The 27,638-nt window shown below is 41.9% G+C and overlaps 1 protein-coding gene across 2 annotated transcripts in view; it reads right to left on the reverse strand.

The window, feature by feature from the left end:
• Positions 1-15,981: 15,981 nt before the first annotated feature.
• Positions 15,982-27,638, reverse strand: part of LANCL1 (LanC like 1) — a 32,655-nt gene continuing 20,998 nt past the window's right edge. For both annotated transcript variants that reach the window (XM_036254905.1, XM_036254904.1), the window contains exons 5-10: positions 22,296-22,431; positions 21,621-21,767; positions 19,726-19,908; positions 17,530-17,706; positions 17,010-17,082; positions 15,982-16,429 (exon numbers count right to left, since the gene is read on the reverse strand). In XM_036254905.1, the coding sequence (XP_036110798.1) occupies positions 16,353-16,429; positions 17,010-17,082; positions 17,530-17,706; positions 19,726-19,908; positions 21,621-21,767; positions 22,296-22,431 (793 nt within the window). In that variant the 3' untranslated portion in view covers positions 15,982-16,352. The remainder of the gene's footprint in view (positions 16,430-17,009; positions 17,083-17,529; positions 17,707-19,725; positions 19,909-21,620; positions 21,768-22,295; positions 22,432-27,638) is intronic.

Consider the following 27,638-nt stretch of genomic DNA (forward strand, 5'->3'; position numbering starts at 1 on the left):
CTCAGGAGGCCTCCTCAGGCCTCCTTGGGAAGCCGTTTTGATTTCCAGGTAAAGCTGATACCCATGACTCCAAGGAAGGCAATAAGTGGAATGGGAAAGAAGCAAACAGAAAGATCACAGGAGAAACGTAGAAGAATAAGTCCTGTCCAGCTCTTCTTTCTCCTCATTCCTTCCAAAAAGATTAACAGCTAGCTGTCTGCTTCTTTAATACTATACTTTCAAAAAGAGAATAATAATAATAATAATAATAATAATAATTAGAATTTATTGAGTGCTCATTATAAGCCTGGGAGCCAGGCGTCATGCTGGATAGACACTTAATGTCCACTATCTCCTCAAACCTTCCCAATGACGCTATAAAGTGCAGAGCGGTATTATTGTCCCCGTTTTACAATCGAGGGATCTGAAGTTCCACATATATGAAGTGCTTTTCCCTAAATCACACAGCTTGTAAGTATTGGAATCAAAATTCAAATATTTGCTGCCATCATCACAGTCTTCTGCTACACATGTAAATGCTGTCCCAGTGGAAATCCTCATCTATAATATCAAAGACGGACTTGCATCGGTTCGACAACTGCACGGCAAACATTGTACAGTCAGCAGCATTCGTTTGCAGTTACAGCCAGTTAGGCAGATGGGAAGAGGGGGAGGGCAAGGCTAATACAGTCAGCCTCGCCTTCTTTTTCATTCTTTTCTATTTTTGTGGGCAATATATTAACTTGCAAAGAGAAGCTGTTTCCTGTCAGCACCGCATCAACTAGAACTATGGGAGAAGATCTCTAGTAATCGCAGACCCATGCCATTTGCAGTGATTATATTTGGAGATTTCTCCTGCTATTAGGAATTCCCAGAGGTGTCCATATAGGAAAGTAAAAAGAGAGAGATGAACCAATCATCTGGACATATAAAAACATACTTATGTGAACCATATAAAACTGTAGTAAAAACCGTAGAATGTTAGCAGGGTAACATGAGTCAATTGAACGTCTCTGCGGTGGAAGAAAATTTGTGGTTTGAGTGGTAGTTCTCTTCAAAGATGAAATTAGGTATTATTCTTTAATTCTAACCCATATTAGAATTAAATGATTCTAATTCTAATTCTAATGTCTTTGGAAACAAAGCCAGAGTCTATTTGCCTAGCCTTTGCGTCTTGATCTTGAAAAATAACTCTTGTCCTCTGAAAAATCACCTTGCTGCTCTCTCAGGAAGACTTCATCAGTTTACTTCTAAAGAGAGATGGTTTTAGGCGCGTCAAGACAAAGGATGAGCTCTGTGATGCTGCAGAGCAGCTGCAGGGGCGGCGGCTCGGGTGCCCGGACGCACGCGGCCTGCGCCGGCTGGAGGAGCGTCTCTCCGAGAGGAGGCAGCACGCGCTTCGCCAGGAGAAAGTGCCAGGCCTTAAAATGGGATCTAAGGGACTTGGGGACGAAAATAAAACTAAACCAAATGGTGGAAACATGCTCAAGTCCTTCTTTTATCTGATTAGAGCCAACAGGTGCGGCCTGTGGAACATTCGCTCCCGTCTCAAATGCCACTAAAGCAGCAGCGGGACTATTTCTAGGCCTGGCTCCGCACTGGTGGGGGATGGGCGAGGGGGGATTCGGTTTCCGCCTGGGGTCACTGTGACGCGGTGACAGACTGCAGTCACCGCAAAAGTCCGCGGGCATCGAGTGTTCTCTGGAGCAGTACCTGCCTGGAGGAGATTCGTCAGCCCCGAGGAACGTTCTTCTAACCCAATCTCAGCCCAACCCCAACTCCCATCCTGTCTTACTCTGCTTTATTGTGTTTAATTAAAAATTTTCTTTAGAAGGCAGCCCTCCACAGGCAGCACCTCATTTGGATGTGTCTGGAGTCTTGGTAGCTTGACCACCCTGTTCTCCTACAGATGGACCCTGAGATCTGGTTTGGAGGTGCTGGCAGGCGAGCCCCCCTCTGCACTGCCTGTGACCCAGGAGCGGACCCCTCCTCTGCAGGCAAGGTCGTCCTCGCCCACTGAGCCAGCTGCTTCGGACGGGGCACGTGCCGTGGTGCGGGACCAGGGGGACCTCGCTAGCCGGCCAGATCAGCCGAATCAACCCTAGGGATCAATCGAGGGACAGATGCAGCTAGATCACCCTCACATTCCTCTGTATTGTTTCAATACAGATGCATGGTTGCTTAGACTTAAGAGTTTTGAGTGGAGTTCAGTTATGTGTACTAGGCTACCTTAATGTCTAATCATTGCCTCTCAAGATTGCCCCGTGCTGCTGTAAGTGGGCACCAAGGACAAACAAAGCTATCTTTTGCTGTTCTGGGATCTGGGATAGTAGTTAGCAGTAAAAGAAAAACATAGAAGACTTAGTTCTGGGCAGTGCATAGATTTCCTGACAATATATAAGGTGACATGTATATTCTTCCCCAAATCAGTGGGCCCGTGCCTCCTCCTACCCCCAAACCCCATCAATCTGCCCCTCGCTTTGGGTCCTTGAATTACTTAACCTCTTTGGGACTATTTACTCATTGGCAGAAGGAAACACTTGAAAATCTCTAAGGATCTTGGAAGTGCTAACATGCTATGAGTGTAAGTACAAAAGTACTTTAAAGATTAAAGGTGCCATATAGAGAACTGTTATACACAAATCCTCCCCAAATTAGCCCTTTCAGACTCTGCTGTTAGGTGACTAATCAATATCATCGACTCCATTTTACAGAAGTGGGGACGATTTTGTAATACTTTAATTGAAATGTTTACTGAACACCTGTGCTAGGTACTCTTATCCAGGTTTGTTGGAACTGAATGTGATATGAGTTCGGGGACCCTCTTTACAAAAAGACAATTGCTAATACAAATGGGTGAAAAAAATGAATATTTATTTAGAATGAGAAAAGAAATCGTAATACGTCACTGGAGACTTAGAGATGTAAATTCCTTGCTTCTGCATTCTCTGTAAGCAATTTAGTAGAAATTGTTACATAGAGATTCTTCTCACTGAAACCTGGCTTCCCTTCCTTATCTACAAAGAACATTCTACAGCTCCCATCAACTCCTAGCACTCAGCCAGTGAGCAGTCCTGAAGTTTAAGCTTCACGATGCAACTAAATCTGCCTCTAAGTTCTGTAGAGAATCAACATGCATTAGAATTGCCAGTCTCAAGAAAATGACAGAGGATTGTAGCCATTCGACTTCCCAAGAGAAGAGCTACCTGGTGGTGTTCATCTACCTCGAACAGTCCCACAGGTCAGCAGAAGGATCCGGTGATGACAATTATTTATTTTATATATGTTTTTAATTTTGTAATAAATTGAGAGAAAGGTTGCAAAAATATTATGTAAGGTGACATATATATTCTTCATCCCGTTAACATTAACATCCTACATTGTAAATAATTGAGACCAGGAAATTAATATTCTTACAATACTATTAACTAAATTACAGACCTTACTTATAATATACCAGTTTTTCTCCAGAGTTTCACCCCGAGTTTAGTTCTGTGTTAGCATCCAATTCAGGACCACATTGCATTCAGTTGTCATATCCCCTTAGTCTCTTCCTATTTGTGACACCCTCTCAGTCAATCTTCTACTTCTATAATGTTGATACTTTTCAGAACATCGTTCAGGTATTTTTTAGAATGTTTCTCAAGTTGTGTTTTCTGATAACGATTAGACTGAGGTTATGTATTTTTGGCAAGAATACTACAGAACTGATATTGTGCTCCTGGGTCATAATCCAGTAATCTTTAAATAAATAATCTTTATTTTCTTGCTAAATGAGAAGCTGCTTCAGGCCAGTTTCCATGTCATTTCAACCCTCCCTAAACCCTTCCCTAGCATTTCTTCACTTTGTGACATCAAAAGGTGCTCCAAGCTCTTCTAGTATTTTTCCTTCCTCAGCCCTGGGATCAATCGCTTCCCCAAGAAGCCCAATGTCTTTTTTTGATTAGTATTTTCTACTCTTTGTTCCTAAATTCTTGGGTCTTGGATATAGGTTATTTCCTCAAACAATTCAAATACATGCATTATTAATTACTGAGTGGGCCTACATATTTCTTTTTAAAACTACAATGATAAAAGAACCCAGAATGTGAGTTCTGGTTACACTATCAGGGGCTGGATATGCTAAAGGACTTCCAAGCGTCTTCCAAGCCAGTCACTAAAGGAATAGGTCATCCTTGACATTTTCCTTCCCCATCTCCTGGGTCCAACTGGCCCCACCTGTCAATCCTCTCAAGTCCATCCCCTCTGCTCCTCCTCACCGCCACTTCTTGGAGTCTGGTCCTCCCCAGGGCTTCCCTGGGACATTGTCCAGCCTCCTAATGGTCTTCCCGCCTCTAGACTCCTTTCTCCAACCCGTCTTCAAAGTGCATGCAGACATAATCTTTCCATGTGCAAAGTCAGCCTTATGATTCCAGTCTGCCGAAGGCAGAGAAGGGTATGGTTTTTCTACCCTTTGATGGTTTTTCTGAACCTATCGTCAACCTCACATCGACAGAGGTGGTGCTCAAACGTTAGTGCACACTGGCCTTGGCTGAGGGCTTGCTGAAACACAGACCGATAGGCTCCGCCGGATTCCAGAGTCGGCAGGTCCTGGATTAGGTCTAAAATATGCACCTGCAGCAAGTTCCCCGGCGACACCGATGATGGTTCAGACAACCAGGGCCCATCAGAAAACATCGAAACTGCTGAACATGAAACCCGAGGTCCTTTCACAACGAAGTTCTTTCACTTTGCCTCCCTTCTCTCGCTACCTTTTGCTCAAACGTGCCGGCCCTTCCACGTCTTCACAGACCCCGTGAGCCCTGGTCTGCCCCTTGCCCCTCGTCTGGCACATTTCTCTGCGTCTGGGGACGACGCTGCCGGCTCTCCTCTCCACGGTCTTCCTACCCTCCAGCCTCAGAGCCCGGCCTCCACTGCAACCCAGTAGTGCCGACAATACTTCCACGAGGACGACAGCTCCGCGTGGGATTTCGCCGCGACTCTCTTGATTCCCCCAGTCATTTCGAGATGCCTCAGGGCAGGACAGAGCCTCAGCCTTCCTCGGGGGGCTCCCCAGCGCCCAGCCCTCCTGGCCCTGGCACGAAGAGGCACCGTGCTGCTGAATGAAACACCACCTTTGCAAGGAAGGCCTTGTGCTTTTTATGCTAAAGAAGATGATAAAGCATTCACGAGAACATTCAAGACTTATTGCTGTTACATGCCAGGTATAAGCCAGGTTTTCAGTAAGAGCGTACCCTAAGATACAAAATTAGCCGAATGACCTGGGCACGCCGATCAGTTCTTTAAACCAGGTCATTAGAATCAGTGTCCGCTCACAAGTCTGCCAGGACGGCACGAAGCGAAACAGGGGTTTGGCAATTCTGCTGTGATCAGTGATTAATTCAGCCCTCATTTCTTCCCGGGCTGTCAATCAGCTAACTAAGAAATTGACCCCCCCCTTAATCCTATTTTTGCTGTCAACACGTGCCAGCTGCCACAGTGACCATCCACATCATACCCATCTACCTAACTGTGGGACCAGAGGTCTTCACCATACTTTGATGGCCATTAAATAGAGTTGGTGGCCTGGGAACATGCATAGAAAACAACCACACATTAATTTTCACTGAGTTCTCATTGAAATTAAGCCTTCCCCTCATTTACTAATATAGGCAACAGACGCGGCTGCCGCTACACTACCTAAGGCTTAATCACTGATAGAACCACCCACATTTTTATACCACATGATAACGGTTATTTCTTTTGACCATTGCTTCAAAATTACAATGGTTAGATACACCACTAGATTTTGTTACTGGAGGTGCTAATAAAGAAGCACATATACCACACACACTTAAAACCACTCTACCTACATTTCAATATAGTTGATTTCCTTTGTAATATACATGCTAAAGTTATTTACATATTTAAACAAAAATCCTAAGTGCTTTACATAGTAAAGCATTATTCTGATAAAGGACCCACAGCCTTCAGCAGATTATAAAAGGATTCCATGACACCAGAAAAGTTAAGTGCCCCTGTGGTAGAAGGTAAGGTTAGAATTGAATTGTGACATCTTTTTTATTTTTTTTATTTTTTTATCCTCACCCAAGGACATTTTTCCATTTTTTTGTTCAGATAGAGTGATAGGAAGAGAGACAGAGAGAGAGAGAAACATCGATGCGAAAGGGACACATCGAGTGGCCGCCACCTGCACGACCAACCAGGGCCGGGGACAAACTGCAACCGAGGTACATGCCCTTAGCGGGAACCGAACCCGGGTCTCTCTGGACCGCAGGCCGACGCTCTAACCACTGAGCCAAACCGGCCAGGGCGTGACATCTTCTTTATGGCATACATTTGGTGGGGGAATTTTTAAAAAGCAGTAGAAAAAAGTTCAAGTTCACTCTGGATGCTCGTTACCCTTATGGAGTTCATAAAATAATAGAATGGTTAATGAGTGTTTTCTTCTACCGTTGTGTACAAACTGCAAGTGAAACCTTCTTTGATTTCTTGAGCTACATGCTCACAGTGCTGTAATAGTTAAGCTAATTTCTAATATGTCTCATCTCATTATACATCTATGCAATAGTCTCTTTCAATTTTAAATTGAGCTTCAGGGAAGATTAAATACTTAGGTATTCCAGTTTGTATAAAATTTCCAGATCCACACAAATTAGACTTCCTCTGTCTAAATGACCCTAATCATTCTAATTTAACTAGATGGAGCTTATTTCCCTTTGACAGAGCTTGTCATGTTGAATCTTACCCGCGGAGATGAATAGCATGCCAAATGGGTAATAAGTATTCCAGATGTTGCCACTTTCCAGCAAAGTTATTAATAAAGTCAGTTGCTTCTTTTCTTTTCTTTCTTATCCTCTAATATTGCTGAGAATATAAACCTCTTTTCTCTTCATTAGACATGGTAATTTAAAGGCACAGTGAATGGGCTGCTACAGAGGACGGTGATCTTTATAGAAGCCCCTAGAAGAGTACCAGAATGGGGCGTCGAGGACTCTTGGGCAGTCTGAGGCTCGGTGGCACTGTGGATGGGAGGGAGTAAAGGAGGGCATGAAGACGACTGTGACAGAGCTTCGGGTCTGAGGGGCGTGTGTGCGCATCTGTGTCTGTGTTGGAGGAGAATGAACAGCAAAAGAACTGTTTACTTTGGGCTGAAAATAAGAATGCACATGGGAATAGTTATCACACAGCCACTTGATTCATAGCCCCCCCCCCCCCCCCAGCTGAGTGTGGCAGAAGCCTGAGGGCCTCCGATTCACTGTCTGTCCATACCTCTGCCCTCTCCTTGTGGCAGCCGTGCGACCTCTTGGCAGCGGCCACCACGCCGAGTCCTTCAGTGGGATTTCAGGGGTGTGTCCTCAAGGCGTGGAAGGGGAGGTGTGTGGTCGGTGCTGGAGAGAGACAGCCCAAAAGATACAGGGCCCGATTCTGGACACCCTTCTAGCTAAAGGCAGGCCTTTCCGGGCTTCCTGGGCAAAGCTACCTTCGTTAGGTGGAAACGAGATGACGTTCAGAACTGGGGAAAACCCAACAATACTACCGGTAATTGTAACAGTTTTCCAGCGTGATGGCTTCACCAGTCTCTTTCAAAACACTTTGGGCTTGGTGAATTTTAAGTGAATTTTTCTTCAAAAAACAAAACCACAATACTTTGGGCTTCCTTTTATCTTGGCTTCTCTCCTTTTAAAACCAGGGAGAGGCCTTTGTATTTCTAAAAGCATAAAAGCGTGAATTAATATTACTCTTGAGAAAGAAAAACGATCTAAATAATTGGTACAAGGAATGAATCAAGTTCTAGTCTTCAGAAAACAGCATCATGATACACATTGGAATACTCTTCCATGTCCAGCCGTGCACACCCCTCGTCTCCCATGATTTTGGCCCTAGTTCACAATAACCTGACACCAAGTGTAAACTGCCTTCAACTTTGAAGTGGAGGAAATTGATCATTACCGCCATGTTCGTTTTGAAGTTAATACTTGCAGTATTTCCAATATACTTGAATCCTAATGTGGATTTTTAATGTAGATGCCATTTCCTCAAATGTCAACAGAGAAATGCTATTCTTGGTGCAAATATTCTCCATCCCATAACCATCATTAATTTTTCAAGTTCATCAACTATTAAACTGAGTTCTACTGACATCTGCTGGACAAAATCTGTTTTTCATTATATTACCAACTCAGTAATGCTTAGGTTTTGCTAACTTGATGGTTGTTACTACTGATTAAACCAATCAAGCAGAGCTGTACTAAATAGAAAAGAGAACTAGGTTAAATATAAGATCATTCATTAGCACGGGAGAACCATATTTCCGTTTGGTGGTTTAACACATTTTCTGAGTGCCCTCCAGGTATTAGATACCATATATACACAGTGGGGCCAGCACTTGGACAGGGCCCCTTCTTGCAAGAAGCAGAGGGCCTGGTGGGGAAGACATACATCTAAACAGATTATTTCAGAAAGAGTTCTATCCATAGTGCCTTCTCTTTCAGTTCCAAGAGCATCTTTGTGGGGGGAATAAACCAGAGCATTATCATTTCATCCATTAAGCAATACATACTTTTTACTTTGTACTAGGACTTTTTCATGGGTCTACAAAGATGTATGTGTATTCTAAAATTCTACAAGAAAACAGAAAATTATAAATTAAATGTCTACAGAACAAAAGATGTTAACCTCCCTATTTTTAAATGTAGCGGTTCTCAAGCTTACTGTGTTCCGAATCATGGGAAGGACCGTTACAGCACATTGCGGGCTCCCGCTGCCAGAGGTTCTGACTCAGTAGATCTCGAGGGGGCCTTAGCATTTGCATTTCTAACGAGGTTCAGTAATGCGCATTGATGCTGCTCCAGAAACTGCACTTTGAAAACCAACAGTCTGAGCGTGTTAATTCACCTTTTTGGCTTAAGCACACAGGTAGTTGGTGGCAACATTAACTGAATTAAGAAATTCAGGTGAAGGGACAACTTGCAGGCATGAGAGGTAGAAAGGATGCTACATTTGGCTCTCTCTCTTTTTAAAATACATTTTTATTGATTTTATAGAAAGAGAGGAAGAAACATGGATGAGAGAGAATCATCGATTGGCTGCCTCCTGCACGCCCCCTACTGGGGATGGAGCCCACAACCCGGGTATGTGCCCTGACCGGGAATTGAACTGGGATCTCAGTCCATGGGACGATGCTCAGTCCACTGAGCCTTACCAGCTGGGTACATTTGACTCTTTCAAAGGAAACAGAAGAAAAGGCCATCAAAGTCAGACCCACAAGAGGATCTTTTAATATATTTTAATAAAATGTGGATGCAACTTAATTTCTAACTGGGCAGGTGAGAACTTGAAGAATATAGAGTAGCACATGCTATGCACCCACTGTTAGAAGCGGCAGAACATGCACTGCGTATGTGAGGCAGCAGAGCTTGGCCAGATTCCCAGGACAGGGCTCCCAGGGCATATGCTTCTGTGAACAGGGCCACGCTCACTTGTATCAGCCTTTCAATTTAGGAGAACTAATGGGTTTTTCCTATTTCTAATGAAGTTTCCAGCTTCCTGGGTCGGCCCTGTTCTTAAACACTGAAGTGTCCCTGGACAGATGAGCTCGGAGGTACTGCAGAACCGTATCTCTTTATGAAATTCTCATTTAGGAAACATGGCAAATAGATGATGGCAAATTAGGAAAAATGAGACCGCTAGTGTTCATTTACTACTCGGAACATGTTAAGAAAAAATTTGGAATAAGGAATGAGATTGATCTGCTTTTGGGCTTTAAAAAAACCAAACCTTTAGGAAGTTGGCTGGCTAATCATATCTCCTTATAAATTCTACACAAGGGGCAGAGGGGTCTAATTTTTCTCACAGAAGCCTTGATTCTGGATGACTCAAATGCCTTCTTTAGTATAGATGTCCTCCCTGTGATCCTCGGCATCAAAAGCTTATGACCCTTTGGATTGCAAAAGGTAGTAAATCCTTGGCAATTTTCCTTAAAATTGTAAATACATATTTGTTCCAAGTGATTTCTTTCGCTTACTACAATCACCACCACAGAAAATTGAGACCGCGCTGCCTTGACGTGTTATGGAATTGTGTCCCATCGGAAATCAGACACCCATCTTCCCAGTTCCGTCGGGTCTCGCTCCCAGGGCTGTGCGGTCTGATTCGCAGACACCTCTCCATTCTTCCAACTCCATCAGCCGATTCCTGCCCTTCCTTCCCCCTTCTCTATTGCGTCAGGATCCCACGCCGCATTGAGTATCTAGTCCCATCATCCTCAAAGGAAACCGTGGGCAGCAGCGTGGGGGTTGTCTGGGAGCTTGGCAGGAATGCAGAGTCTCAGGCCCCACTGGACTGGCATTTTAATCATTTTCACAAGATCCTCAAGTGATTTGTATACTCATGTGATTCAGAAGCCCTGACCTCAATGTTTTCTTTTTGTTGTTGTAACTGTTGACAAAGCAAGTTCCCTTCTCTCATACACTTCTCTCTCCTTCCACTACTCACCCAAAGGCAGTCCCGTGAGGCTCCACATCACATCGAAACCACTTGTTTATGTTTCTCTCCAGATTTAAAAGCCTTTTGTGAGCAGCCATTATCTTTTCCTAATCCTAGCCAAATGCTGTACTTAACATATTCTAGCAGTACAGCTAATGTTGTTTGGGTTGAAGTTCTTCAAGTGAACTGTACAGTAGGTCATGAACCAGTTATTAACATGCTAATGACTAATAGCAGGTTGATGAACTATCTCTTTGAAAATATTTGCATCTCAACAGGAGATGAAGTTAACCTAAATCATTAATAATGCTAATGCTGTTTTCTTTTGAAAAAATTCTGTTTGTATTGATCTTTAGAGGGAGACAGAAACATCGATGTGAGAGAGAAACATTGATTGGCTGCCTCCTGCACACCCCTTACCGGGGATCAAGCCCACAACCTGGGCATGTGCCCTGACCTGGACTTGAACCAGTGACCTCTTGGTGCATGGGACAACACTCAACCACTGAGCCACACCGGCCAGGCATGCTTGGAATTTCTGAGAAGTCAACTGAGTAGAAGTAACTTGGGGAGCAAGTGACTTTTTTCCCTCCACCTCACCCATCTGCAAGGTGGTCCAAATGAAAGAACTCTGAGTGCTTCTGGGCTGGCTGAGTGGCTTTTAAAGTGTCTTCTCCCTGCAGGACTGATTATAAACTCCAATATCTCTACATACAGCCGGAAACCACAGGTTACATGAGAGACCTGTGCATTCTTGGAACTGGGTCAGCAGGAATACTGGAGTACATCCCCTTGCAACTGCTCGTCTCGTCACCTGTCTTCTTCTCCAGACTGAGTTGTGAGAGTAGGATGTTGATCTCATGCACCGGTGTCCCCCAAGCCCAGCAGGCACCTTGCATACAAACATGCATACGTTCAGTGGATTTAGGGGAGCAACGGTTTTGCATCATTGCTCATGGCGTGATCAAAAAATAGCATGTCTGCAGCCCGCAAGAGGGTGCATGTCAATTCCTGAATGCTGAATCCTGAGAGATCAGTACGAACCACCAATTTTCACAATAAGCCACATCAATATTTTGGGGGGGTGACAAAAGCCTTTTTTAATATCCCAGCTGCATCAGAGAAATTAGGTAACTGTGACACTACTTTATAAATGGACTATGAAGCATCTTGCCTTCCCTGCATGACTAGGTACCTCACAGATGCTTTCTCTAATACTTATCTGTAGAGTGACAGAACATTAGCTGCAGATTTACTGTCACCATGATTGTGATTTGCATGTGGATGGAAGGTTAACATCATGTAGAAATGTGAGCAGTGGTCCTGCTAAGATCCATTTCTCTGTTCTCATTATTTCACCTCTTGGTTTATTGTGTTTGCTGCCCTCTCCCATTACTCACAAAGTTGTCAAATACGTCCCTGAGGATGCACAAACACGGGGTTCTGGGAAACCACGTTTCAGTAGTTACATAAGGAGACCAACGAAGCCAACATGTTCTCCATTGTAACAGAGCCACGGTTCTGTCTTTGTTACCGACCTGCAGCTGTAGAAGGAAGAGAGCGAGTTTGGGTGAGAAACAGAATGAGAAAGCAAACGCAGGGGACTGACTGGCTTTTCCCAGTTTAAATGATGCAGAGAATTCATGACTTTTAATAACCCTCACTCCACAGTGGGAAGCATCTGGGGAAAAAGAAATCACACGACTATTGTTATTCTCTTTAGAGAGTGAGGAGGAGGAAGGAGGAAAAGGTACTTTCTAATGCACAGTTAGGGAAAAATTAATGAAACTACCCTCGGCAAGGCACACGAGACGGCTCCTTCTGTAAGGGTTGTTCGTTCGGGAAATCACAACTGCATGTGTTGGCACTACCTTTCCTCTGCGAGGACGAGCGGGCGTGGCGAACCGGAGCAGCTCGCTGGCCTTACCCCCTGAAATGGAGCCTCGGGGAGCGTTGGTGGGAACGGCGAGCATCCTTCGGCGGGGTCTGGGTGGCCTCTGCAGGGCTGTCCTCTCCCTGCCTCACTGCCACACCTACACGTGATACCACCATCTATACCTTCATTCAAGCCAAGGGAAATGAAACGTGCATTTAGCTTTAGGATTATGAGTCAGTCAGACAATAACCAGAAGTATGAAGGACATTTTGATCATACGCACCGATGACAAAATCTAATTCAGGGATGAAAACAAGTATTCTGTCATTTGACAGGTCTCTGTTGTGCTGAGTAACACTCATAGCTGTGTCATGAAAATACGTGGTGCAAAGTCCTGCCAGGTGACTCAGCAGAACTCCTTTCTAACCTCTGCACAGACACTCGACAATTATGCTCACTTAATCTCCTCCATTCCAAGTTCCTTTCAGAGTTGGTCAGTAGGGAAATCAATTTCTAGAATTAGGCCTTTGGTTATTAACCACAGGGCAGACTCCCCTATGTATAACACACAGCTCTGCTTGAAACCTAGTCAATTTCTCCTAATTCTACAATGATCAGATATTAAAATATTTTCCTCTAATACAGCTCTATTTTCAGAAAGTACTTCAAATCTGGTTTGACCCAACAATGAAGAAAAAGTCCAGAACAAACACTAGGGAATGAGTGTATAGAGAAAACGTCATCATTTACTGCTGAAGGACAACAGTCTTAAGTTTAAACCAAAGCAAACACAAAGCACATGACAATATATAGTCCTAATAAAATTTTATTGAGAACCAGTAAGTCAAATCCTTTACACAACATAGAAATACATATGATCCCAGCCCTTCCCAATAAATGGCAATATAACAGTGGGGTGAGTTCCCTGAATATCTCATACCCTCAGTGTTATACCTATAGGGGAGAAACAGTTCTACAGCTCAGCGGCACAGAAATGGGGTGCTCTGACCTACTCAGGGGAAGCAGAGGTGGAATCAATGCAGTATGAGTAACAAAGGACAGCGGATGAGTTCTAGCAGCCAAAGGAGTAGATGAACAAACGTCTGCTTTTCACATGTTGCATTTCAAAAGCAGCTCGTAGAAGGCAGGGCATCACAAGACCAGACACAAATTAACCCGAGGTCATAGGAGCGGAGGATCCCTGTCCATTCAGTGACATAGGGAAGTGGTAACAAGGAGAGAAATAGCCTTGGATCCACTTCCACCTAACACTCCACCTACCACGAAGGCTTTTGATGCCAAATAATTGGAACTGACATCAAAGATGAAAAGGGAGCCGGATGACAATAAGGATTGAAGACAGACAACTGGGATGAGACCAAAGCCCAGTGGGACTGATGAAAATAGTTATGATAATCTTAACATCTGCCCACGATGGAAAGCAGTTTTCCCGCTACCGGAACAGAAGCACAGGACAGGGTAAGTGAGCGCTGCGTGGCGAGTTCCAAGCTTCCCACCTAGTCTTTCTGTGGAGATGAGACACCCTTGTGATTTCTGGGAGGTAACTTTTGGGAAGGTTTTATTTTCACCAGAAAGAAAAATATATGAGGGGAAAATGATACAACAGAAATACAACTAAATGATGCCTCTTCCTTTTAAAACTAAGAAAACTAGTGTAAAAGCTTCTTTTGGTTTCTACCACTGTCTTAAGTTTATAGCTTTTGCCTAAGTTTAAAATCCTATCAAACTTTCTTAGCTCTTAAGCATAAAGAAATGGCACAAATATAAAACCTGCCAGTTTTATAAGTCCTAAAAAGCCAAAAAATAAATAAATAAAAAAAGAGGTACCTGAATTGTACCTTATGAATTGTATTGATGAATTTGATAATGAATGACAGTAGCCAAACTGTAATTCAAACATTAACAAGAATCTTTTTCAAAATGTTCTTCTCCCTGCCTTGAAGTCTTCCTGGGGTTAAATCAATCAAGATGTTTGAAGAAGCCCTGTGATCAAGTCTCTGGCAGAGAGAAAATGTGTTTTGCTCTTTTCCCCTTAGTTAGTAACTGTAATTGCTAAAAGTACAGGCACCGAATAGTAAGACACTTAACTAAACCAAATGGGTTTTATTCTTTCAAGCTGGGCTGCCAGCCAAAGGCAAACGAGCCTTCTCTCCTGTGAATGCTGACACCAATGACCTGAAACGTTCAGGGGAAGCACAAAGCTCTCGGCAGAGATCGAGAAATCCAAGAGGCACAAGGTTGTCCCTAGCTAGCACAAGTCACAGAGGACACGCTAATCCTAGGATCTGAGCAGTGGGCTGTTGTTTTAGATTCTATTGTTGGTAGCCTTTAAAGCAGTGGTTCTCAACCTTCCTAATGCCGCGACCATTTAATACAGTTCATCATGTTGTGGTGACCCCCAACCATAAAATTATTTTTGTTGCTACTTCATAACTGTAATTTTGCTACTGTTATGAATTGCCATCGGAAATATGTTTTCTGATAGTCTTAGGCGACCCCTGTGCAAGGGTTGTTTGACCCACAAAGGGGTCGCGACCCACAGGTTGAGAACGGCTCCTTTAAAGGGTCAATTTCCAGTAATGTTAGTTCTTCTGGTGCTAAGTGGAAAGTAAGAGAGGACTGCTACCTGAAGGAACCAATACACACTCAGTGGGGATTTGGTTCAAAGTTCTAATTAAAAATAGCATGTTTTTATGACAGAGAGCTGAGACAGGCACATTTAAAATTCTTAGACCTTGTTTTTTTTTTTGAAGTTGCAAAATGTTCTAAAATCAGACAAAACATGGAACAAACAAAATAAGCCTGGGAAAGGCAGCGATGGGAGGAGGAGTAGCAGCTGATGAAGCACCAGGGATTCTACATCTGCTATACAAACACCCGATAAGGAGGGCTCAGAGACTGATGGATCTTAGGCCTAACATGCAAAAAGGCAGGATCCCTTTGTTCTAAGTGTGATCACCGGATTTCAAAAGCTTAGTGTTTCTCTTTCAAGTTAATGGCTCTAGATAGCGCCCCTCCCTCCTGTCAAACAGAAGCAGCCTGCCGTCCTACTTAGTGAGAAGACCACCCTGGGACAGAGTGCCAGGAAGGAAAACTCGGCTTGCATCAAACAGCCAGCACTAAAGCAAAGTCACAGCCAAGCAAGTAAAACACGAGCCCAAGTTTAGAAGGTCCATTGGTCAGGGTGGACTCAGATGTTCAGCTACAATATATTCACCCCCAGAACACTGGTTTCCTGATCTTATACTAATTCTAGAGAACAAACACATTTAAATAAATAGTTACAAAATGCACTCAATTATTTTAGAAAAAAACAATTAATTCTTATTGTTAGCTTATCTAGAATGAACCTTCAAATCAGAATTTTCACGGCTACTACAGCCTGGATGCTTTACTAACAAAAAGAAACAGTTTTCAAAGTATGTTCATCTCTGGTTTAAATAAGCATTGTGAAGTGAAAAATGGTATTCAGGTCCCTAGTGCAGTTTGCAACTCTCGCAATATTTGCCCTGGAAGCATAGTTATATTTTGTCCCCTTTCATAATCAACCACATAGAGAAAAACACCGCAGAGGTAGAGGGCAATGTCCAACAACAGTCATGTATTTATCTTTGTTCATATGCATTTAGTTTCTTTTAAACATTTTTAGAACAATAAACAGATGGCTGTAGTCATAAGCTTAGTTAAGAGTAAGATTTCCTCCAAGTTATAAATATATACACATATATGCCTCAAAATATTGTACATATCACTGAACTTCCTTTTTGGAAGAAAGTGAAGTTAAAGTTAAAATATTTTTTTGGACATTTTAAAGTAAAAGTAAATGATAAAGAAAAGGAAGTGAACTAAAGACAAATTCTGAAGGAAATCTCAACTAAATCACGTACACAGCTTAGCTCTGTGTCCTTGGAAAGCAATAATAGCACGTAGCTCAGGTTAGACATGCGCGAGGGGCCAGGCACGGAGTTGCAGGGAGCAGGCTTTCTTCTTATAGCTCAAAGGCAGGAAACTTGGCTTTCGAGGGCATTAAGAGGTCAGCCAGGAAATATATTGTTCCGGCCATTCCTAAAGGAAGAGAAAGAGGAAAAGTAAACATACCAAACGATTCTATTTTAGAGTGGCTTCATTTTGTAGCACGGGCAATCATGTCAATGAAGTGGGCATCTGTCTGTAGTTATGCTCCTTGCAGTTCACCATTAGAGGAGATCACCAGTGTGGTGCTCAGCTGCTTCACCCAGGTGGAAGATGGGGGAGTGGAGTCAGACAAGTTCAAGGCTCAGCCTTGCCACTGAGTGTATGTGAGCACCATGGGCCACACAGCTCTCTGAGCCTGTCTTCTCATACGTGACATGAGGATAATGTCTGTATGTTTTCGCTGAGGTGACTTATGATGGCATTTGCAAAACACCTAGCATATGCCTGGCTCCATGATGGCAGTCACCATTATGTTATTAGTACTAGGTCTGTGGTTGTCCATGTGCTAACTGATTTTTAAGACTGAGTTGTTATACTAGGAAATAAGGAAGTAGTTTAAGAAATGATTTAAAAATTAATTTGTTGACAAAACTCCTATTTAAATACATTAACCACCAAGCAGAGCAGTGGAAGCTGATATTATGAGGCAAGTAACTGGTGTGAAAAATACCTTCAAAGAGGGAGAAGGGGGTGTCTGGTGTTCTGCATCCGTGTTCTCCATAATCTAAGCACCATTCAGCAAACTGAAAATGAGACCAAGTTAAATTACTGCTGTATTTCTTCCCAAGACCCCCACAAGTGGATAGAGATTGTCCCTAAGAATTATTCTAAAAAGTCAAAAACGATCTTCAAAACAGAGAACAGGGGTTAAGGCAAAGAAATGGATAGCACGAAAGAGAACAAAGCATGGAGGGAATGAGCTGTCTGAGCCTCATACCTCCAAGGTTCGCATAGAAGAAACAAAGGAATAAAACCACCCTACATCTTTCTTTTCCTCCCATAAATTACTGACTAGAATTATGTCCTTTTAAAAGAAAGAGAATTCCACTGAATGATTCTAAAGGTTTTTCTTAACTGTGTTTTTTCCTACAGACATGGTTTAACGAATGAAATAATTAAATCAGATTAACCAGAAACCTTTCTGCAACCTCTGGGAGAGGGTGCTTTCTTTTTGGCAGTTCTGGTCCTACCTTACAGGCCCGGTACAGGTACTTCATATCCTGCGTGAGGTTGTACAGGGCCAGGAAGGCGTAGGCATTCCCCGCAGCACCATGGCACAGCCCGTACCCCTTCTTCAGCAACCCATACTGCCAGATCACATCAGCACACTGGTAGGCATCGTTGAGATACTGTTCTTCTTTGAACACCTGCAGAGTCAAGGGGCGTCATTTTATTTTAAGTGATATAAAAGAAAAGTGTATTGATCTTCCTTCTTGAAAGGAAAGAAGGGGAGATGGAGAAAGGGAGGGGAGAGGGAAGTAACCTGGCAAGAAAGGATCAGGGATTTAGAGCCATAGCGATGTGTTACATCAGTGGGGAAAATTACAAAACTACACTAATTTTTTTTTTTTTTTTTTTTTTATCCTCACCCGAGGACATTTTTCCATTTTTTGTTCAGATAGAGCGGGAGGGAGAGAGAGGAAGAGAGAGAGAGAGGGAAACATCGATGTGAAAGGGACACATCGAGTGGCTGCCACCCACACGACCAACCAGGGCTGGGGACAAACTGCAACCGAGGTACGTGCCCTTAGCGGGAACCGAACCCGGGTCTCTCTGTACCGCAGGCCGACGCTCCAACCGATGAGCCAAACCGGCCAGGGTTTGTTTTGTTTTTTAATAAGAGGGCATGACCTTGTTTGCATGGTCTAAGTTTTAAGTGTGTATGTGTGTGTGTGTGTGTTATTGGTGGAGGAGCATTATTTTACTTGAAGCTTGCTGTTATCATTAGTCACTTTCCAAAGAACACATGCCATCTTCTTTGGTAACAACGATGCCCTCCATTGTAAGAACGTTTCTTTACACACTAAAGGAGAAATTGTGTATAAAATTCATTATAAAAACTAACTTGGTTATAAAACACTGTACTTTGTCAGAAAAATAGAGATACACCTTTACAATCTTTTGTGGATTCCTATATATTGATCAAAGACTTGAGGAATATTCTGAGCAGACATTTTAAATATCTCATCGCAAACTAAGTATCCTTAAAAATAGAGTAAGGTAGTTTTCCAAGTCTCTAAAAGTAAACTCTGACATACTAAAAGCTTATTTAGACTAGGAGACGCTGGCCTGTAGGTTTGTAATCTGTAGATCTGGCACCAACAGACACAGGTATCTTGGTTGACTTCTATTTTTTTCTCAAATAAATATTTTTTCTTCTTTGACTATAGCTTTACCATAGCATGCTTTTTAGAAGTGATACTGGCACTTTTTATTATGGTAAAATACACATAATGTAAAAGTTACCATTTTAATCACTTAAAGTATACAATTCCCTGGCATTAATTACGTTCACAGTGTTCTCTAACCATCACTACTATCTATTTCCAAAACATTTTCATCATCCCAAACAGAAACCCTGTCCCCATTAAGCATTAAATCTGCGTCCGTCCCACCCCCCAGCACAAGCACCAGCACCAGGTAACTTCAACTTTCTTTCTGTATGAATTTGCCTATTCTAGATACCTATTAACCATCACATCACATCATTTACGTAGAATCATACAGTGTTTGTCCTTCTGAATGTGGCTTCTTTCACTTAGTATGTTTTCAGTGTTCATGCATGCATGCTATAGTTTAGATCAGTTCATTCTCCTGTATGGCTGAAGACTACTCCATGATAGGTATACATTTTGTCTGTCCAAGGGTCATCTGTTGGACACTTGGAATTCCTTCCACCTTTTGGCTGTTGTGAATAATGCTACTGTGGAACACTGGTGCACAACTGTGCGGGGATCCTTGATCTTCCTTCTTCTGGGTAAATACCCAGGAGTGGAATTGCTGGATCATATGTTCATTCTGAGTTTAATTTTTTGAGGAACTACCAAACTGCAACTGCACCCTTTTACATTCCCACCAGCAATGTGCGAGGCGGATTTTTCCACTTTTTGATCGAGCTCTGGGGGTACTCATCATGGCTCTGCAACTGATGCTACAATCCTGGCTACTCCACTTGTCAGCGAGGCAGTTTCCCGTTCGTTGAGATAACGTCTGCTCTGGCACAGGTGGGCACAGTGAGAATGAGTTATAACCCTTCATCAACAGTGATCTTAGGTCTAATAAGTGATTTATCTATTGCTCCTTCAAGGATTATGCATAAAACTAATTTTAAATTACAGAACTTTATATTTTACAATTTATTTATAAAACGAGAAAATTCACAGTACCTTATAGGCCTGGATGAGCATGTAGATGACCCCCGGGGAACCATGGCACCAGTGGACTAGCAGATCTCGAGTGTCGCCCACACAAGGAGGGTAATTGCCGGAAGGGAATTTCAGCTGGCAGACGTAGTCTACACTGGACTTGACCAAGCTATGTAACTTAGCGTGGCTCACTTGAAGGCTGGGCTAAAAATGAGAAAGGGAATGATTAATTCTGCTGAAGCAACAGATCTCGGGCCCTAGGAATGAGTTTTAAACCATAAAGAAAACATGGGTTTCTTTCAGTTATTTTGCCTACTAGAACAAACTAAAACTAGGTTATCAGTTAACTCTTGGGCCTATGTCCATATTATTTTTTAGTATTTGTTATCTATATACATATAAATAATTCTCCCGAGTCAATGCTTGAGAAAGTGAGTGTAAGAAAAGTTTTAACATCGTACGCATACATTAAAGCCCAGAACAGTGTTCAAGTTCTGTTTAAAATGCTAATATAGAATGGATTCTCCTCAAACTTGCAGGAATTATCCAAAAATGGCCAAAACGTATTTGGCTGTATGCTGATACATAGGTACCCCATGGAACGAACTTCTATAGGATTAAAAATGAAATCATTTTAAATAGGTAATAGTCTGCCAGTGGGAAACCCAGTGGTTGGGTTCCCAAGTCCTCACTCCGGAGAAAAGGAGGCGCAGGAAAGACGCTCCCGGCTCTGCTCCAGTGACAGGCCACGTGCTTGTCCAGCCACTGACACACGTGCCTCTAGCTCACATTGAAACTTCAGAGGACGTGAACTCTTCTTTCCTGAAAACTTTTAAGAGTCTATATTTACTTCTGGAAATAGAGAGCCAATGAGGGGATTTGTCAGAAATTAAGTCTGAACTGTCAAAACCTCTAATTGTAAAACTCTTAATTGAGAAGTGTAGAATAAATACAACAGTTGGCCTCCTACTGCCACTAACCCTCAAAGTGTGACTTTGCATTTAAAAGCAATAATAACCTTGAGCTTTCCCGCATCACTGTCATTGTTTAGTTATGGGGAGAGGGCAGGTCTGACATTGATTCTGCATTATTATAGCCAGCTACTCATCCAGCTAGTAGTATGTATGTCTAAGCACTCATGTTGAACACATTAGTGAAACACTTTTCTTTATGCCACGTTGTACTTTGGGAAGGTGAGGGGGACACCTTTGCTACCATTAAAAATCAATTTTCTTTTGTCATAAATTCTTATCCACAAGTGCCAATTTCTCTTGGAGAGAGAGCTAAATAAGCCCCTAGAAATGATGCTCCCAGGAGAAGTCCTCTTCTGACCTCCCCTCTCAGATTATGCTGGCTAAAGTCTCTTTGTCCTTAGTCTATATGACTTTGGCTGGTGTCCCGCAACAGTATCAGATCTAAAGAACCATCAAGCATAGCTTATTCAGCTATTTCTCAGGCAGGTTACACAGAGTCCACTGGAAGGGCTCCTTAGCTGTGTTCTCTTAGTGAGCCTTAGGCAGCATATGCTCATTTGTTTCTACTGATTGTGTTCTTACTCCTGGAATTTGTTTCAATGGGTTGTGCCTTACAATGTGAAATAATATTCTTAATTCAAGGTGTTTGCTGAAAGAGAAGAGCAGAAGGCATTTCATATAGAAGTATGAACACTTTTGTCTGGACTAGTGGACCTAGGCAAGTATGGACATCCGCAAATCAAACATCATCTCAAAGCACAGCACTTATACACTTGAAATGCACCTGGGCAAATATTACTCTGGTTTGTGTGGAACAGGTGATTATAAGGAGGTTGATGCAGTAGTAAACAGAATAAAAAAATGGATCTGGAGCACTTGTCTTCTGACCCTGAGCAGAAAAGCCAGGAAGTGCAATTTAAAGTCTCACCATCATCACCTTACCTGCATCAGAAAGTAATAAATTCCTGCCAGGCCATGAGCAGCTCCCACATAATATTCTTGGTACCACTCATACATCAGTGGAGTCTTTGCTGTGAAGTTTCTCTTTTTAGCGAGGTTTTCTCCAGACGTTAAGATTGTTTCACAAATCTACAGGGAGAAAACAACCAAAATAATGAGAGAATTAGAGTAAAAACCCTCCTGGTAGAGGTAAAAACCTTTTTCCTGGGGAACATGACGAGTTGGATACTGTCTCTGACCATGGATGGGCAGTTTGACTCAGTACGCAGAGAAGCGGGTGTGACTATATTGTCTAATAAGGGGAGGGTATGGAAGGCCCTGAACTCTTTTCACTAGTGCTTACAAGGGTTCACTTGTCAAAGGAAAGCATAACTCCTCTGGGCACAAAGGAGGCCCTGCACTGGAAGGTGACATCTGGCCCTCCTCTCGGAAAGGGTCTCTACACTCTCCAACGGCCCAACTTCTCACTGACTCACTCTGTGTTTCCAACAGCACTCAGCACGGGGCTATTGGTTCTCTGATCATGCCTGACCTCCAGAGGTCAAGATACACCTTCCAGCTACTTGGGATGTGCTAACTGGAGAAATAAAACCAACAGTTTAGGCAGATGGTAAATGTAATCCTAAAATGACTCCAAAAAGCACGAAAACATGGTACCTGCTGAATATGGCTTTGAGGAATCTTTTCTACTCCGAAGTTCTTATTCACAAAAAGAAGAGCATAGATGTAGCCCACTCGTCCATACAGTAGTTCATTTGGAGAATGGGGATCGATCTTATTTAAGTGAATTAACCTGAGAAGAAAAATACATGTTTAGAATAATCCGAAAGAAAAATTAGGTAGTGGTATATATGTGAAAATGGTACATTTAAAAAACACAAACAGATATCATGTGTATGTGTATTATGTTAAATTATATTTTAAAAATATTTTAAAGATATAATTGTAATTAGTATAATATAAATGATTATACATTAAATATAAAGTGGGCTGGGCCAGAACACAAATGATAGTCAGGATTCAAAGAGTAACCCTTAGCTAAGTTTCTTTTCTTCAGTTCCCAATGGAGCTATCGACAAGATGCTGAAAGAATGAAAGAAGATGTGGGTATGGCTGAGGCTACCTGGAGCCGCCCCAGTTCACTGGAACCTTGCCTTGAGACTAGCAGTCGGCATCAGAGGCGCTAAGAACTGCTGGCTATATAGAATTTAGCCTGGGGAACGAACTAAGTCAACACAAAGGGCCACCTATTTCTAGATGATGAAATGCTTGCTGCACCCCCATTCTCATCTTATTTGGTTTCTTTCTTCATGTGTCATCAGGCCTACCTGAAGTGTCTGTAGGACAGCCTGATCCACCACAACTGATAATACATGTCAATGGCACAACGGTACCAGTCCGTGTCCCTGTCCCCCCATTCTCCCAGCTTCTTGTGCTTCTTTCAGAAGAACCACGGTTAATAATTTCTTGTATAGCCCTATTTACTTTATGCACATATAAGCATAATGTACATATTTATAGACGTATCTCCCCACATGGTCTGTGGCTGGCCCTTTAATGATACACCATGACAACTATTCTACATCAGCATACAGAGACAGTCAGTCTCCTTCTTTATCAGATGTTCAGTATTCCATTGAATGGGTGTATTATAATTTATTAGTTCCCTACTGACAGACTCAGTTCAGCTTCACACAAAAGTTAATTTGTGTTCTGGGTCCAGGTAAGGTGGAGTAGGCCCCCCCTCTAAATGTGGCTCCCCAACCTGGAGTGCGCGCATGAAGCAGCTATTTGAGGACCCTGGATGTAAACAGGAGCAGGCGGAATGGGGAAGAAGAAGAGAGTGTGGGGTACCACCAAACTAGTGATGAGTTTACCATATTTTCCCCGATACTCCCCTGGCCAGAACTCAGTACAGCTCAAAACCTGGCAGCGGACCCAAGGGGCTGAAGGAAGGGCCAAAAGAAGCCGTGCAGTTTCATCTCAGGAAGGAGTGGGAAAGGGGATGCCTCCTGTCACAGAGTGGGGAAAACACCTCATTTTTCTTCATTTTCCTTTCTCTGTCCTCTGTTCTTTCATACCCCAGGCCACATGCCATTGCACCGTGGTGTCGCAAGTGAAGTCAACAGGACCTCAGAGGAGTAATGAGGGAGGAACCCCTCCTCACAGAGCAGAGAGCTGCGGTCCCGGGAGGGGCTGAGCCTCCTCTGTCCCTTCTGTCCAGCTTCCTCCTCACGTGGCCCAGATGCAGGTGCAGTCATGGGACGTACGCGGATGAGTGGGGCAGCCAGAGCCCCAGATTTCTTTCCAGAGGACCAAAAAGGGAAGCCCCAGGTACCCAGAAGTTAGGCAGTGGCCACAGGAAGGGGAGCTCAACAAAGCCACCATATTTGTAGTCTGAACTCTTAAAATGAACCATTTTTTCCCTTTTTTGGAGGGTAGGGAGGGAGCAATCATGATAGGTAGGGAAAATTGCCTTGCCTTTTTAGTTTTTTTTTTTATCACATGAAATTTTGAAAGCACATCTCAGTTATCTCTAAATTATCCTAAAATTAAATGTTACACCATTTAAGTTATTAAAACAACTTAATATTTTTGTGAAACTTGACAAAATGATATTAGTACACTGAAAAGTGAGAGAAGAACCCTAGATTTTCTAGAAAAAGTAATTAAGAGGACATTAGCCCTACCAAATAATGGCTTCATCATCAGGTAGCTTAGTGACACTAAACCTGCACTCAACTTGCAATTTAATCCTTGTGCTTTAAATTTCTCATCTATAAACTGAATGGTCCCTTCTAATAAATAAATTCTCTTAAGTTGTCTGTGTGGAAATTTATTTTTAAAGTAGTTAAGTATAAACAGTGCCTGTGCATATATTTCATCTAACTTTAGCCTATACACTGGGAATGGTTAATTAATATTTGAATTATCAAAAATCACAACCCTGGGGTGATTGTCTATATTTGAAGTACTATAATCAGAAATCAACATTCAGAGGTATTCACAACTCGAATGACTTTACCCAAATCTACACCATGATTTGTTAAGAGGTGCAGGCATGAATGTCGGGAAACGGCTTTTCATTGGGGGAATGAGTGGTAGGGACGGGCAGGAGGTTTGGCAGATGGTACAGACGCTACCAGTGTTGATGAGGAAGACCTAAGAAGGGCCTACAATGTGGCTTTCGTGAGCAACAGAAAACAGGTCAGGGGGCTACTTGTATGTATGTGTGTGCATCTCCTTTCTAATATTTGTCCATTTGGCAGAATTTGGTCAACAGTTTTGGCTTTCATTTTGGCATATTCAGTGGTAAGGTTATGGTTGGGGTCGGGGGGTATATGGCCCTTACCTCCACTTGCTGGAAGCTACCAGTATCTACAAAAACCAAAAACAAGCAAGCAAAAACCTGACAAAAGGTACAGAGAAGAGAGACTGAACTCCAAAGGGAAGGTACTTGTGAAAGAGAAAACAGTATTTGGCTCCTCCCAACGCCTCCCCGCCACTTCCACAGGCCTGTGGTATGACAAGGGGAACATTCACAATTTAAAACGAAGACGTTTCAATAACTACAATGAGATGATTTTAGTGACTAAAAGGGGACAACAGTTATAAAACAGATTGAGAAAAAGTTATGAAAAGTTATTAAACTCACAGTGGAACAAACAGTAGTTATCTTAGGTATGGACAGTGGTAAAAGATTGCTTTTAAATTTCTTGTAATACCTTGACTTTGTTTTTCCAATGTCAGCAGGGCCATCTGGATGGTAAAATTATGGCTGTTTTGTTTTGCACTCTAGTATCATACATACACACTCCTAACATTTTTAAAGAACTTAAAAATATTTAAGAAAAATTCTTTTTTAAATGTCCAACTGGCAGGCAGCTCAGTAACATAGAGACTTTGAGAAAATAAAATGTTTATTATATATGAACTCACCTGTTATAGTGTCAGAGTCTTGATAAGAATTTATTATCAAGTTTGAATGTAAGTGTATCACATTGTATAGAGTTTAGATATAATAAAGTGCTTCTGATTTACTTTTGCAAAAGACATTAAAAAAAACTATTCAAAAAGAGAAATTACCATGAGTTTTTAAACCAACACTGCTCTATGAAAGTTACTCAGAACAATTACTGCATTAACTCCAATGATATTTTCATCTAAATAAAATATGTTTGAGCTACTATATTAGAAAACAACTTTCCTTTATTATCACCATTATGACCTGCGTCACCACTAGGTGGCAATATATAATAAGCATTTCAGTTATTTTGCAGCCAGACTTATTTGCACTTGGGAAGTTCAAAGTAGGTAAGAAATACCTTTCCAATCTTTGAAAATAAAGTATTGCTCAAAGCATTTCCTTAAAACAATACTTTACGGTTTAGGGTAAAAAAGTAAGGATTCTATTTTTTTCTGGATTTAAATTCAAGTCATTAAAACTTATTAGTTATGTCTGATGATTTTTAAAGGTAGGACTTTTAACCGCTTGTTTTACATGCCATATTCTTAAGACAAGAAGAAGTAATGACAGCATTTATAAGTTATAATGGTTATTCTAAGTGTTTTCAGAAACTCTCAAACCCAGAAGCACATCACTGCAGCTCCATTTATTTGTTTTCATATGTTGGTATCAATAGCAACCAATCTGAAAGAAGAATAAAGACAGGATAGTTCTGTTCCACTCTTACTGATATTTCCCCAGGGCATCACTGGGGAGAACTTTTTGTCTTGTATCATCAAAGGAAGTTTGACTTATTTTTAAAAAAAGAAGTCCTTTTCTTACTCATCACACTATAGAAGAGAGAGGGTATGCATTTTCTGACCAGAAAGCCAAACTTCTTTGTCACTCTACGTACTGGCCCGTTACTCTCTTAATTGGGTACCAAACGGGCAGTGCTCTCTGTTTGTGTAGTGGCACCAACTATCTCTATGAGAAAGGAAGGATGAAAAAGGACACCTATAAAAAAATCAGGCATCAGGAAAAACTACTCCTATTTACCACCCTATCCCCAGGCCAACTGTAGTACAATATGAACACACAGACACACACACACACACACACACACACACACACACACAGGCACACATACACTTCTTTTGGGGAGTCACAGACACTTTCAAGAAAAGTTAAAGTTCTCTCTATGATGAATGCAATTTGGAGTTTTTCTGATTTCTTTGTATTTAAGTTGCTTTCTAAGGATTCGACTTCTGATGATCACAATGCCCCTTTGGTTTCTAAAACTCAAACTTATTAGTCTGAAAGACCACTACACTGAGAAAATATAGGAAAGGTCAGCTGAAATAGGGTGTTGGCATTGGAGCCCAGGGCAGATGCCATACAGAGAATCCGAGTGTCTGTGATATCTGAAAGGGCTGTGTGATATGAGGAAAACGTTTTAGTAAAAAGTAAAAATAATAATTAGGTTCATTAAATAACAGATGACGTCAATTAATTGTGGATTTCCTGAAATTGAATGGATTTTTCCTTCTTTCCTTAAAAGAGAGAAGATGAGAAACTAATTTACAAATAAAATTTTCTTCTGCCATGAAATCCAGAAATATGAAAAATCAAAGCTGTGGCCACAAACAATGTATTTTCCTATCAGAAGTTCACATATTATATTTTTAACCTTAACAAGTCTACTGGCTATAAAAAAATATGCTAAAATGTCATACAATTTTTAAAAAGACAAAAACACCTTATCACCAAGGTATTAAAAAATGTTTAACTTACTCTTAGGCGTGTTTTATAATAAGCCAATATTAATATATGCTACTATTCTCCAAAGAGTATTTTTTAGAACAACAGGCCCTAAGATGTCATGAGGAAAAAGGGTTGTCTAAATGATAAGTCTGGCAAATTTTGTTCCCTGGAGTAGGTAGTTTCTCTTTGGACTCTGAAGACTCTGAGCAGCCAGAAAACTTACACATTTAACTTTGTTTAATTAGTATTTCCCCTATCTGTTTAAATACACAAACCTTGTATTTAATCAA

The sequence above is a fragment of the Molossus molossus genome, unplaced genomic scaffold (assembly GCF_014108415.1).
Source record: "Molossus molossus isolate mMolMol1 unplaced genomic scaffold, mMolMol1.p scaffold_m16_p_11, whole genome shotgun sequence".
NCBI lineage: Eukaryota > Metazoa > Chordata > Mammalia > Chiroptera > Molossidae > Molossus > Molossus molossus.